The 15,062-nt window shown below is 43.9% G+C and overlaps 1 protein-coding gene across 4 annotated transcripts in view; it reads left to right on the forward strand.

Annotated features, from left to right (window-relative positions):
• Positions 1 to 15,062, forward strand: part of LOC137070479 (disks large homolog 4) — a 255,651-nt gene that overhangs the window by 146,858 nt on the left and 93,731 nt on the right. The window contains exon 1 of one of the 4 annotated variants that reach the window (XM_067437666.1): positions 12,306 to 12,453. The exons of the other annotated variants lie outside the window; for them this stretch is intronic. Coding sequence (XP_067293767.1) covers positions 12,364 to 12,453 — 90 coding nt within the window. The 5' untranslated portion in view covers positions 12,306 to 12,363. Of the gene's footprint in view, positions 1 to 12,305; positions 12,454 to 15,062 lie in introns of those variants that run through there. 4 annotated transcript variants of the gene reach the window in all.

A 15,062-nucleotide genomic window follows, 5' to 3' on the forward strand; every position in this document is an offset into this window, starting at 1 on the left:
CAGTTGCTGTACAATAATTTTACAATGTGACGAAAATAGTTACTGTGTGCACAAAAATCAAAATAATGACTTTATCCACCATGTTATTGACGTGAACTCGACGCATGCGCGAGAATATGACGCAGCTCCGCCGTTCAGATTCATGACACGGAAGAGGAGGAGCGCCACTATCGGGTGAGTTCACGTCAGAGACCTACACGGAAGACAATAATTTGCCGGATAAAGTCATTATTTAGATTTTTTTGCTCACAAAAACTATTCTCGTCATTTTGTAAAATTATTGTACAGCCACTGTAGTGAGATGGACTTTGTATCGATGTTTTTAGTGCCTTTATGGGTCTTGTGAGTGGGTCAGTGGGAATATACTGAATGCCAATGGAGGCCTTTCTGAAGCCTTTCTCAGCCATCAGCTATCAACAAAAATATCTTCATTTGTGTTCTGAAGATGAACGAAGGTCTTACGGGTGTCCAACGACACGAGGGTGAGTAATTAATGAAATAATTTTTGGGTGAACTAACCCTTTAAGTACTTTGAAAAACAAATACTTCTGTAATTTTACAAAAGTAAAAATCAGTTTTTACAACTTTCTCTTGTAACGGAGTAATATTTGACGGGTAGTACTTTTACTTTTACTCAAGTAATAGAGTTGTGTACTTTATCCACCTCTGCTTATTTCTTCGTAGCAGAGGTTCAACAAAATACTGGAAATATTGCTTCAAGATTTTAGCACATATTGTCATGTTAGCATCACTGATTTGTCAGCTGCACATCCATGATGTGAATCTCCCGTTCCAGCACATCCCGAAGCTGCTCTATCAGACTGAGATCTGGAGACTGTGGAGGCCGTTTGAGTTTAGTGAACTCAGTGGCTAATTTTCTATCCAAAGTTGCAAACTTAACCGTACACCGTTTACATTCAGTGAATCGAAGAGAACAAAATCATCACTTACTGATAAACTGGTGCTAAATATCACTAAGAAAAGTAGAAGCACTGTATGTAATTTTCGTAATGAATGTCTTGTGTCTCGCGCAGATCAAATGCACTAAACGTGCTCTCTTGCTTTCAGAGGCAAATACTGCTGTTTGGAAATGCAATCGTGTAAGAGTTCTGGGAGGGAGTTATACTAAACCACTCTAATGACAGACGTTTCAGATGCTGAGCAAAAAGATCGTTCCTTTGGTTTTTTCAGTTATTCCGTCCCGTTGCACACAAGTCACATGATTTGTTTTGAAGCGCATTGAGGAATTTATTTGTTAATTGTGTTTGCATTGTAGTTTATACGCATGTTTTCTTATTAGATAAAATTTCTCCGAGCGCACATTTTTAGAATTGATGTGCATCTTGGCGTTTCCGTCCAGCAGTTTTTGATTCAATATCATAAATGCACACACTGGAAAAAAAATTGTCCAATTGAAAATTTTCTAGCGACTGATCACATCAAAATTTTTCAGTTGGCCAAATTGTGAATTTATGCAATTTAATTCACAGAAATTCAATTGGCCAACTGAAATTTTTTGATGTGATCAGTCGCTAGAAAATGTTCAATTTGAGACCTGATTTTTTTTACAGTGCATACAAATAAGTGGATGGACACAGCTAGTGTGATTCAACAACCCAGTTTGAGATGATCTGAGCTTTGTGACGGTGCGTTATCCTGCTGGAAGTATCCATCAGAAGATGTTCATAAAGGGATGGATGGTCAGCAACAATACTCCAGTCAGCTTTGGCGTTTAAATGAAGCTCAATTGGTACCAAGAGCCCCAAAGTGTGCCAAGAAAATCTCTCACACACCATTACAGCACCAGCAGCCTGAACGGATCCATGCTTTCATGCTGTTTACGCCAAATTCTGACCCGACCATCTGAAAGTCACTGCAGAAATCCAGACTCATCAAATCAAGCAACGTTTTCCAATCTTATATTGTCCAGTTTTGGTGAGCGCTTGTGAATTGTAGCCTCAGTTTGCTGTTCTCAGCTGACAGGAGTGGCATCAACAAGACACTTTCACCCACAGAACTGCCACTCACTGAATTTTTTTATCTTTTTCTGACCATTTTCTGTAAACCCTAGAGACGGTTGAGTTGAAAATCTCAGTAGATCAGCAGTTTCTGAAATCCTCAGACCAGCAACAACCACGCCATGTTCAAAGTCACTTAAATCACCTTTCTTCCCCAATCTGACGCTCAGTTTGAACTTCAGCAGATCGTCTTTACTGCGTTCAGTTACTGCATGTGATTGGCTGATTAGATATTTGCTTTAACAAGCAGTTGAACATGTGTACCTAATAAAGTGGCCAGTGAGTGTATATTGTACACACACACACACACACACACACACACACACACACACATATATGTTGGTCTATGTGGTTTACAGGGACTCTCCATAGGCGTAATGGTTTTTATACTGTACAAACCGTATTTTCTATCCCCTTACACTGCCCCTGCCCCTAAACCTACCCATCACAGGAAACATTCTGCATTTTTACTTTCTCGAAAAATCATCATTAGTATGTTTTTAAGGCCATTTGAATTATGAGGACATTTGATATGTCCTCATAAACCACATTTATAGTGTAATACCAGTGTAATACCCATGTAGTTATACAAATTTGTGTCCTCATAAACCACATAAACAGGCTCACACACACACACACACACACACACACACACACACACACACACACACACACACACACACACACACACACACACACAATGATATACTACTGTATTAATTATAGTATATGAATAATAAAAAACTATCGCTATGCTGTATCAAATTATGCATGTTACTGAACAACCACCTAAACACCCTAGCGACCATTTGGAATACCTTAGCAACTGTATAATAAGACCACTGAAACCACTCAAAACACTGAAGCCAGTTTTTCACAGGCAAGCACCACTCAGATCTTCTTTAGAAAATGTTGAAATGCAGTTTTTTTATATCATTTCTTTTGCTCACCATCCTATGCCAGCTGTAGGTACATTATGCGGTCTGTGTGTGTGTGTGTTGTGCGCGCATGTGCTCAGTATTCACCCTTGCTCATCGCCCACCACAGGTTTAGGAAAAGCTCTTTATGTGTGTGTTTGGAAGTGATTTGATTACCTTTAGCTACAACGATCTCCTCTAGGCGCTACACTCTGCAATCTCTCAAACTCTTTTGCATTTTTTCACCATGCTATTGTGTGTTTGTGTGTGTGTGTGTGTGTGTGTGTGTGTGTGTGTGTGTGTGTGTGTGTGTGTGTGTGTGTGTGTGTGTGTGTGAGAGAGGCTTCTATGTCTATTCAAAGGTTCTTGCTCACTAATGAATGTTTAAGGTTGTCCCCGCAGCTCTGAGGTAATTACTGAACAGACTTTTGCTGAGACAAATGGTCTGGGGGATCCAACGCAATAGAGAGAGAGAGAGAGAGAGAGAGAGAGAGAGAGAGAGAGAGAGAGAGAGAGAGAGAGAGAGAGAGAGAGAGAGAGAGAGAGAGAGAGAGAGAGAGAGAGAGAGAGAGAGAGAGAGAGAGAGAGTGTGTGTGTGTGTGTGTGTGTGTGTGTGTGTGTGTGTGTGTGTGTGTGTGTGTGTGAGAGAGAGAGAGAGAGAGAGAGAGAGAGAGAGAGAGAGAGAGAGAGAGAGAGAGAGAGAGAGAGAGAGAGAGAGAGAGAGAGAGAGTGGGCGGTTGAGATGAAAATGAAGGTAGATGGACTGAGTTAGAGAAGGAGAGGAGAGGAGAGTCCATGTGATTTCTCATTTAGGTGAGCCGTTCCACTTGGAGTGTCTTACGTAATACTTGTGTGTAAGCGCTGGAGAGCATTGTGGGGCATTTGTGTTTCCTTAGGTTAAACAGTTCAGCTGGCATGCAATTTACAGCGATTATTGTCACATGACCTCATTACTTTAGATGTTTAATTTAGCAAGTGCCATCCAGTTATGATCTCAGTTATTCTACTGCACGTGTTATGTTAGATTTGAAACCAATTTTGTCCAAAAAGTTTGTAACTTGGCAGTATGAACAAATATGTGAATTAGGTTTCAGAGTCTGAATTATCCATCGCATCTAGAACACACATTTGGACAAATTGAAAATGAAACTGTCATTTATTTAAAGTGCATTTCTATTTTGGTCGAATCAAACATCATTCTTTTGTTCAGTTTGTCTAAAAGCAAACACTCCCCATAGAACCAGTTACAAGAAAAATTAGCTTGACACCAGATCACATGCTGAATAGATTCACTGACTGCAGAAATGATTGTGGGTTTTATTATTTAACTGGATTTATTATAAGAATTTCTTAACAAAATATTTATTTTGGTTTTATCTTGAGTGAATATTCTGCTCTCATAATAGCAATTTTTTATGGTGAAATTAAGTTATATTATATTAAAGGAGGGGTATGTGTTATTTCAAAACCGTTTTAGAAAAAGGGCCGAGTGGAATAACAAACTTGTAGCCAATCAGCAGGAAAGGGGCGTGTCTACTGATGATGGTGGGAAGAGCGCTCGCTCTCACTCTGTGCACGTCATTATTCAAAACACACGAGTCACACATGACGGACAATAGGCGAGAACTAGCCTAATATATGCTGGCTTTTGCTTGACTATGCTCATGTGTAATGTTCGCTTGTTTGTCCATTTGCGATCATATTGTGGCGCAGTTCAGCGATGATAAAGACCCGTTAATTTCCATACCGTATGGAGCATCTAAATCTCATCACTGTGTGCTTTAAGCATCAGCTCACACAATGTCTCCGACAAGTAAGATACTATACTCCTAATATATGTTTGTTTCCTCTTTTCGTGATCTATATAACCCTCATCCGCTCTTAATTGTAATATGTCATTAGCTGGACTGTCGTGTTTGTGTTCTATAGAGTTGTTAATGAGAACAGCTTGTGTTTTTGTGATTGTTATAACTCTAATCTGGTCATAATTGTAATATGTTGTTAGCTGCACTATATTGTGCTTGTGTAACGTACTATCGAGTTTTTCATGAAAACGGATTGTGTTTTTGTGATGGAAGGGGTGACTTTTTCATTGAATATTCGACCTGGATTAGTAACACACAGATTCTGCCACAGCCGTTGCCTGGGTTACGTGTGTGTGGGGCGGAGCTATCAAAATAGGGCCGAGACCCTTTTGGAGGTAGGGGTGTGTTTGTTTTGGTGATTTGAAATATCAACAGTTACCAGAAAGCACTTTCCTCACCTTTAATGACCAACATCACTATTAATATATTAAATAAAGAAATATTATATTGATTGATTATTAATATATTAAATAAAGAAATATTATACTGACTTACATTAAATAAAATGTTGGTTTATGTCTAAAGAAAATATATCAAGTAGGGCTGTGAAATATATTGAAATTATTGAAATATCTCAAATGTACATATCGCAGCGGCTTGCAGTATCTGAATGATTTTAATAGGCTACTTTTGTCACGTCACAAACAAGGGAAAATGGTGCGAGGACTCATGTGCAGGAGAAAGATGATTTATTTACAAAAACAAAACATAAAACTCAAATCAACAACCCACGAGGGGGAAAAACACATAATAGACTAATAAAATATAAACTTAAACAAACCAACAGAATCACGGGGAGGACGGAAGACGCAGACATTACACACAAGGATCCAACACAGACTGACAAACACAAGGAGCTTATAAGGGGAAGAAATCAAGAGGGAACAGGTGGGAGAAATCAACACTAATCAGATAACAAGGGGGAGGGACCAAACAATGACAGGAGCACATGCAAGACATGACAAAACCCACATGTGCACACAAGACAGGACAGGCATGTGACATTACCCCCTCCTTAAAGAGCGGCTACCAGACGCTCCACTAGGGACGGGCGGGACAGACCAGGGAGGGACAGACAAGGGCGGGACGGGAGGGACAGACCAGGGCGGGGCGGGAGGGACAGACCAGGGGGGCACGGGAGGGACAGACCAGGGCGGGACGGGAGGGACAGACCAGGGGGGCACGGGAGGGACAGACCCAGACCAGGGGGGCACGGGAGGGACAGACCAGGGCGGCACGGGAGGGACAGACCAGGGGGGCACGGGAGGGACAGACCAGGGGGGCACGGGAGGGACAGGGGAAACAAACAAGGGAGGGGACAACAAGGGAAACATGAGGAAAACAAAAACTCCAGGAGAGCATGGTGGCCCACAAAGTTCAGACACCCAGGGAGGCACGGTCAGAGCAGGGTGCCAGTTTTGCGCGGGCAGGGCAGGGTGCCGGGGCGGCGCAGTCAGAGCAGGGCGCCTCAGCGGCGCAGGGAGAGCAGGACGCCCCAGCGGCGCACGGAGAGCAGGACGCCCCAGCGGCGCACGGAGAGCAGGACGCCCCAGCGGCGCACGGAGAGCAGGACGCCCCAGCGGCGCACGGAGAGCAGGACGCCCCAGCGGCGCACGGAGAGCAGGACGCCCCAGTGGCGCACGGAGAGCAGGACGCCCCAGTGGCGCACGGAGAGCAGGACGCCCCAGCGGCGCACGGAGAGCAGGACGCCCCAGCGGCGCACGGAGAGCAGGACGCCCCAGCGGCGCGGAGAGAGCAGGACGCCTCAGGGGCGCGGGCCGAGCAGGACGCCTCAGGGGCACGGGCCGAGCAGGATGCCTGGGAGGCGCGGTGAGAGCTGGACGCCTGGGAGGCGCGGTGAGAGCTGGACGCCTGGGAGGCGCGGTGAGAGCTGGACACCTGGGAGGCGCGGTGAGAGCAGGACGCCTGGGAGGCATCTCCGGCCCAGCGGCGTCCACCGGAATGCGATCCACCAGCACAGGGATCATCGGAACAGGGACCAACGGAACACTATCCACCGGAACAGAGACCACCGGCATCAGGACCACCGGAACACGATCCACCGGTACAGGGACCTCCGGAACACGACCCACCGGAATAGAGACCACCGGAACACGATCTACCGGTACAGGGACCTCCGGAACACGATCCACCGGAATAGGGACCACCCGAACACAGTCCACCGGCATAGGGACCACCGGAATACGATCCACCAGTACAGGGACCTCAGGAACACGATCCACCGGAATAGGGAACACCAGAACACAGTCTACCGGCATAGGGACCACCGGAACACGATCCACCGGTACAGGGATCTCCGGAACATGATCCACCGGTACAGGGACCACCGGAACACGATCCACCGGCACAGGGACCACCGGAACACAATCCACCGGCACAGGGACCACCGGAACACAATCCACCGGCACAGGAACCACCGGAATACGATCCGCCAGCATAGGGACCACCGGAACACGATCTACCGGCAGTGGGACCACCGGAACACGATCCGCCGGCAGTGGGACCACCGGCACAGGAACCACTGGAACTGGGACCACCGGAACAGGCACGGAGGGAGACTTCCTTCTCCTCCTCCGTTTCAGGACCACTGGAACACGATCCGCCGGTACTGGGACAACCGGGGTACGATCCACCGGAATCGGGACCACCGGAACACGATCCGCCGGTACTGGGACCACCGGCATAAGATCCGCCGGCACTGGGACCACCGGCACAGGGACCACTGGAACTGGGACCACCGGAACAGGCACGGAGGGAGACTTCCTTCTCCTCCTCCGTTTCAGGACCACTGGAACACGATCCGCCGGTACTGGGACCACCGGCATAAGATCCGCCGGCACTGGGACCACCGGCACAGGGACCACTGGAACTGGGACCACCGGAACAGGCACGGAGGGAGACTTCCTTCTCCTCCTCCGTTTCAGGACCACTGGAACACGATCCGCCGGTACTGGGACAACCGGGGTACGATCCACCGGAATCGGGACCACCGGAACACGATCCGCCGGTACTGGGACCACCGGCATAAGATCCGCCGGCACTGGGACCACCGGCACAGGGACCACTGGAACTGGGGCCACTGGAACAGGAACCACCGGAGCTATCCAACCCCTGGTCCTAGAGGGACTGGAGTCCAGCTGTTCCACAAACTCCCAAAAGTCCGGGGTTCCCATTCTCTCAACCTCCATGGGGCTGAGAGGCATGTCCAGGCAGAGGTTAAACACCTCTGCCTTCTCTGTCTCATTGAGGTACAGGTGATGCACCTCAATAAGGAATTGGCAGGCGAACTCTCTTACACCCGCCCCCTGTTGGCGGATGTATTTAGAGTTCACCTGCCGCATCACCTGTACGTGCCTGGTTAGCTCCATTGTTCAAAGAGCAAACAAACAAAAATAAACAATCCTCTTGCTGAGTCCTCTAGGGTTGGATCCTTCTGTCACGTCACAAACAAGGGAAAATGGTGCGAGGACTCATGTGCAGGAGAAAGATGATTTATTTACAAAAACAAAACATAAAACTCAAATCAACAACCCACGAGGGGGAAAAACACATAATAGACTAATAAAATATAAACTTAAACAAACCAACAGAATCACGGGGAGGACGGAAGACGCAGACATTACACACAAGGATCCAACACAGACTGACAAACACAAGGAGCTTATAAGGGGAAGAAATCAAGAGGGAACAGGTGGGAGAAATCAACACTAATCAGATAACAAGGGGGAGGGACCAAACAATGACAGGAGCACATGCAAGACATGACAAAACCCACATGTGCACACAAGACAGGACAGGCATGTGACAACTTTAACATTGTGAAAAGTGTACATTTTAGGTCAACGCATAGAGCAGAGATTAGACTGGGCACACGACTGTTATGGGACTTGTTTGACGTTAAAAATAGTTATTAAACGCAATGATTTGCGCAAAACAATAACTTGGAGTCTCGCGCTGTCTGACACACACACACACACGCGCGCACACACAAACACACACACCGAAACGATTTGTGACAAATGTTTTCTAAAACACTGTTGGTCACTTTTAGATGTTGTAGTGATGCTTTCTTTTCCCATGAAGAATGTGAAACATGGTTTCATTCTCAGTTTTTAAATATTGTTTTAAATATAATTTAAACAGATTTTACACACTAATTGCAATATCGTATCGCATATCGAATATCACATTATTTAACAAGATATCGCATTATTTTTCAATATCGCACAGCCCTAATATCAAGTTTATATTCTTTATAATAAATCTTTTGGAATGTTTTTGTCTGTAATATTAAATAAAAATGTAAGGTTTGAACCAATTTGAGAAGATCTAATACATTTGGCCTAATAATTAGGCACAATAAGTTTGTCTAAAGTTTAATTTTTAGGACTTCAGCTTAATACTGCTTCCTTTAAAAAAATACAATTTTCCATTTCAAATGCATCCTTATCCTTTGTTTTATTTTCTTCAATGCACTCTTTTCCTCTTTCTCTGTATTTACTTTGCCGTCCATTGACCTCTGACCCTGCCATCATTATAAGCATTGTGCATCTATCAGATCTGCACAGAGAGACGAAGCATTGCATTCTGCTGACACTCAGGCCTCTTCTTCAGCACAGCCCTCCGACCTTTTTGCAATATTTACGTAAGGCGAAGCAGTTAAAAGCAGGTCATTATCATAGGTCTTATTTCCCAAAGGACATTTCTGCCGTGCGTTTCCAAGCTGAGCTGGATAATTCAGTCCATGCTCCTCAACAGTGAATCTGAACCAATGTGATGATGTGTCCTAGCATGTGTGATACTCTGGAGTGCAGTTACAGCTTTAACAGACTCAGGCTGGAGATCGGAAATACACAATAGAGTATTGCTGAGTATTTAAGCAGACTATTACAGAAGGTCTGTGAAAGTACAGGTGGTTCTGGAGGGTAATCGAGTGCTGAGCCAAAACGAGTTCGCATTTCAGCACTTCCAGTTCCATCATCCTGAAGTCAATGTTTTTTTTTTTTTTTTATGGGTTTTGGTTAAATGCCTGAAATAAGGTGAACACAAGCTCAGGTGTACACTTAGCTTTTATTCTACAACATAAAATACGTACAAAACATACAATACAAATTGTTTTTTTTAAAGGGGCCATAAACTACATAGTTTTATTGTTTTATAATGATTCATGTCCTGCACATCCTACACCAAAATGCAGGAATAAAAAGCATTTTTCCTAACCGGATTTTAGCCTCTGATCTGAACGCTCTGTTTGAAGGGGCGTGTCTGCTGTGAGACTTCAGTGTAAACGCCCACTGCTATGATTGGCTGCTGTGAGACTTCAGTGTAAACGCCCACTGCTATGATTGGCTGCTGTGAGACTTCAGTGTAAACGCCCACTGCTGTGATTGGCTTCTGTGAGACTTCAGTGTAAACGCCCACTGCTATGATTGGCTGCTGTGAGACTTCAGTGTAAACGCCCACTGCTGTGATTGGCTGCTGTGAGACTTCAGTGTAAACGCCCACTGCTGTGATTGGCTGCTGTGAGACTTCAGTGTAAACGCCCACTGCTGTGATTGGCTTCTGTGAGACTTCAGTGTAAACGCCCACTGCTGTGATTGGCTGCTGTGAGACTTCAGTGTAAACGCCCACTGCTGTGATTGGCTTCTGTGAGACTTCAGTGTAAACGCCCACTGCTGTGATTGGCTTCTGTGAAACTTCAGTGTAAACGCCCACTGCTGTGATTGGCTTCTGTGAGACTTTAGTGTAAACGCCCACTGCTGTGATTGGCTGCTGTGACACTTCAGTGTAAACGCCCACTGCTGTGATTGGCTGCTGTGAGACTTCAGTGTAAACGCCCACTGCTGTGATTGGCTGCTGTGAGACTTCAGTGTAAACGCCCACTGCTGTGATTGGCTGCTGTGAGACTTCAGTGTAAACGCCCACTGCTGTGATTGGCTTCTGTGAAACTTCAGTGTAAACGCCCACTGCTGTGATTGGCTTCTGTGAGACTTCAGTGTAAACGCCCACTCCTGTGATTGGCTGCTGTGAGACTTCAGTGTAAACGCCCACTGCTGTGATTGGCTGCTGTGAGACTTCAGTGTAAACGCCCACTGCTGTGATTGGCTTCTGTGAGACTTCAGTGTAAACGCCCACTGCTGTGATTGGCTGCTGTGAGACTTCAGTGTAAACGCCCACTGCTGTGATTGGCTTCTGTGAGACTTCAGTGTAAACGCCCACTGCTGTGATTGGCTGCTGTGAGACTTCAGTGTAAACGCCCACTGCTGTGATTGGCTGCTGTGAGGCTTCAGTGTAAACGCCCACTGCTGTGATTGGCTGCTGTGAGACTTCAGTGTAAACGCCCACTGCTGTAATTGGCTTCTGTGAGACTTCAGTGTAAACGCCCACTGCTGTGATTGGCTGCTGTGAGACTTCAGTGTAAACGCCCACTGCTGTGATTGGCTGCTGTGAGACTTCAGTGTAAACGCCCACTGCTGTGATTGGCTGCTGTGAGACTGCTCTTACCTAGTATTTTTGTCTTGTTTCTAGTCCAAACATCTAAAAATTCTTAAAACAAGAAGTATTTACTAGACAAGCAAAAGTAAGTGTCTTGTTTTGGGGAAAAATTACTCAAAATTAAATTTTTGCTTAAAAAAATCTGATCTGCCAATGGGGTAAGAAAATGTATGATGTGTTTTGTGTGGAGCTAATAATTTGTATTACTGGCGCATCACGTCGCGCGCGCACTGACACCTTCACGATCGGTGTTCGCTCTCTGTAGGCCATGGAGACGAAACAGCCTCAATTTCTTTAGCCGTCAATGAGCAGAAACAAAATGAGCACAACCTTTGTGGACTATATCGACGTGTCAAAATCATCTTCATTGTAGCAGATCTTTGCAGTGGCACTGTGGACTTCACACTGCGTTTTTGCGTTTTATCTGCACTGCTTTAATTATTACTTGTTAGTTATTGAATTCCATTAAAGATAATTCCGCCTCTCAGCTGGACGTGTCGTAAACGAAGCTATTAGCTTAAACCCTCTAAACGCAAATTCATTGTACATAAGCGCCAACTTGTTCCCACGAATAAATAATATCCACATCTATGATAGACTATGAGACTAAGGGTGCGTCTCAATCAGCTCCCTAGCAGTCAGGCCATTGATCAGGGTGTCAGCCCATTGACTTATCATGTCCTGATCAGTGCCCTGACTACTGAACTAGGGAGCTGATTGAGACGCACGCTACGAGAGCATTTGGCCAATGAAGTCGTGCATATCATTTATTTTACCCCTTCGCGTCATGACTACAAAATCACCAGCACATCTTTCAGTGAATTGTTGCTTTATTAACTTTCCAAAACGCGCTTTAAGACCAATGCTTTCTGTTTTATTCCGTCGATCTAAACGCGTCATGCCTTCTTTTGCTGTCACTGTCACATCTAAAGCGCAAGCGCGTCTCTCCTCCTCCTCCTCCTCTCGGGCGCGCGCGCCGGTCGTGTGTGGAGAGCTGCGCGCTGTCGGTCGTTCTGAACGCGCGTCGGTGTTCAGCGCTCGGCCAGGATGTTTGTGTCCGTGTGGTACGCCAAGAAAATGGGCCGGCGTTTCATCAACAACGTCCGGAAAGCTAAAAAGCAACGCCATCGGATCATGGTAGGAAAAGACGCCTTTATAAACATTCTCTCATTTGATTTTGCTGGCTGTTCATCCCTAGAGCCAGAACACGGGATGTGTACAAGTGTACATGACTCCGTTGGAATTTCTTACCTAAATTGGAAACAATATTCAAGGATGCTAATAGGATCAAATAAGATCATAAACTGGATTCTTGCATTAATTTGTATGATGTGTTTATTAGAGCTTTTCTAATGTTAGTTAAAGGATACCAGGAATTTTAAAAGCATGAAAGATCTGGTTACACTTTACTTTAAGGTGTCATTGTTACAGTGTAATTATATATTTAAGTACTCTGTAATATTAACTACATGGGCTAGGGTTTGGTTGAGGATTAGTTGCATGTAATTGTGTTACATGTACTCACTGTAGTAAATTCTGCACAAAGACATTGCAAAATAAATTGTTGCCAAAGATTTTCTTTAAAATCCTTATTCTGATGTTATACAGGAGCATTTTTGCATTCCTATGGGAGTCATAATAGTCCCACTGGGAACTATGTGTTCTAAAAATGTATATGTTTTATTTTTATATAAAGATATCATGTATAAAAGGGACCTTTGAGGAATGCCACTAATGCATCCATAGATCGGTCTGTTCTTAGCACAGCTCAGAAGACCCGTGTGCGTCAGAAGTTGCAAAATGTGGAAAGTTAAAATTAGGGTGTCTGTGTGTGAAATGGCGCTTTCGTCAAATGTTCCAGCAGCTTAAATAATAGATGGGATGATTAATGAGACGGGAGGGATTAAATAAGAATATAAAATGGGACACCTGGACGATAGTACATTTACATTTATTCATTTAGCTTATGGGTTTATCCAAAGCGACTTACAAATGAGGAATACCACAAGCAATTCTTTTTAAAGAGGGAGTAACACAAGTGCTATACATCGTCTAGAATAATACTAGCTAGAACAGGGAGGGATTAAAAAATAGTAAAAGTAGAAGATTAACTGCTACCAATGATATAATGTAACAAAATTATGGTAACACTTAATATGGGGAACATGTATTCACTATCTTTTGCCTCAATAAATTCCTAATTTCTGCTTATTAATATTTAGTTAGGTAGTTGTTAAGTTTAGGTATTGGGTGATTAAGAAATGTAGAATATGATCATGCAGAATAAGGCATTAATATGTGCTTTATAAGTGTGAATAAGCAACTAGTTAATAGTGAGAATTGAACCTGAAAATAAAGTGGGTAACACTTTATTTTAAGGTTCAGTTATTAACTATTAACTAGTTGCTTATTAGCATGCATATTACTAGGATATTGGCTGTTTATTAGCACTTATAAAGCACATTCTGCATGACCTTATTCTACATCTCTTAATCCTACCCAATACCTAAACTTAAACGCTACAAAAACTACCTTACTAACTATTAATAAGCAGTAAATTAGGAGTTTATTGAGGTAAAAGTCGTAGTTAATAGTGAATATGTTCCCCATACTAAAGTGTTACCGTAAAGTTTATCATTAACAAATTAAAATGTTTGTTTTTCATTTTGTTTATTTTGCTGGGGAAAAGTGTTTCTTGGCAGACATTTCTCTAGAAGATTGAGGGCAGAGGAGAATATGGCAGAAGAGGTCTAGAGACTGTATTATTATAGTAAAACTTGTAGTACTCCGTCAGTGGAGGATGAAGAGAGAGAAACACAATAATAAGTGCAAGAACAGACTGCTTGTGTGTTCCTGCCCTGGAGTGTGTGGGACGCGTTTTCTCTTCTCATTGGCTTGTATCATAAATTGTGGGTGTCATTTCTGTCTGATTGCTTTTGTGAAACGTTTTATTTATAAGACATGCAGTCAGAGAAACCCTTTTAGAAGCAGAGAGAGGGTTTGTCAGGTATGTCATCATTCAATGGCAGTAGGACGGCCCAAAACATACTCCATGGAAAATGGCAACATTCACATTCATGTTTATTCATTAAGCAGACGCTTTTATCCAAAGTGTCTATTCATCTTGAGGAGGCAAAAACACTGTGCAACATCTGTGTTTATTAGCTAACCTTCGTCTGTCGTTGCATTCTGTAATGTGGTTGACCGCAATTCATAATGCAGTGAAATCTGGGTAAGACCTAAAGGGTTTAATGGGGTTGATATTTGAATGAAACGATCGCCTTAAGGGGGGTGGGGTCTAATGCTATTCCATGCATTCTGACATATTTACTCTGTTAAATAATTTAATTCTCATGGGAAACATGGCCTAAATGTCCAAAAATTAGTTGGATGTATTTCTGTGCCAAATACACAAAAAAATACACAGATTTTTTTTTAGTATGGCCATGTATGACATCATAAAGGGCAGAATTTGTTATATTGGCATCGGATGAGCGCGTACACACACACACACACATACACACACACCAACCAGAGCAAGTGCAAGAGCACACCCATCATCGCACCTCATTCGGGTTACGGGAGCCGTCGGCAGCGCTGTCATTTTGGTTTTAAACCACAAAATCAACAAAGTCACTAAAGAAGTGTGTTTCTGGTGTGAGGGAAAGATAACCTTGTTCATCTTCCCAAATAGCCCTGCGTTAAACAGTGGATGAAGTTTGTTTTTCTGGAGCTGTAACGGAGTT

This window comes from Pseudorasbora parva, chromosome 3 (assembly GCF_024679245.1).
Source record: "Pseudorasbora parva isolate DD20220531a chromosome 3, ASM2467924v1, whole genome shotgun sequence".
NCBI classification, from domain to species: domain Eukaryota; kingdom Metazoa; phylum Chordata; class Actinopteri; order Cypriniformes; family Gobionidae; genus Pseudorasbora; species Pseudorasbora parva.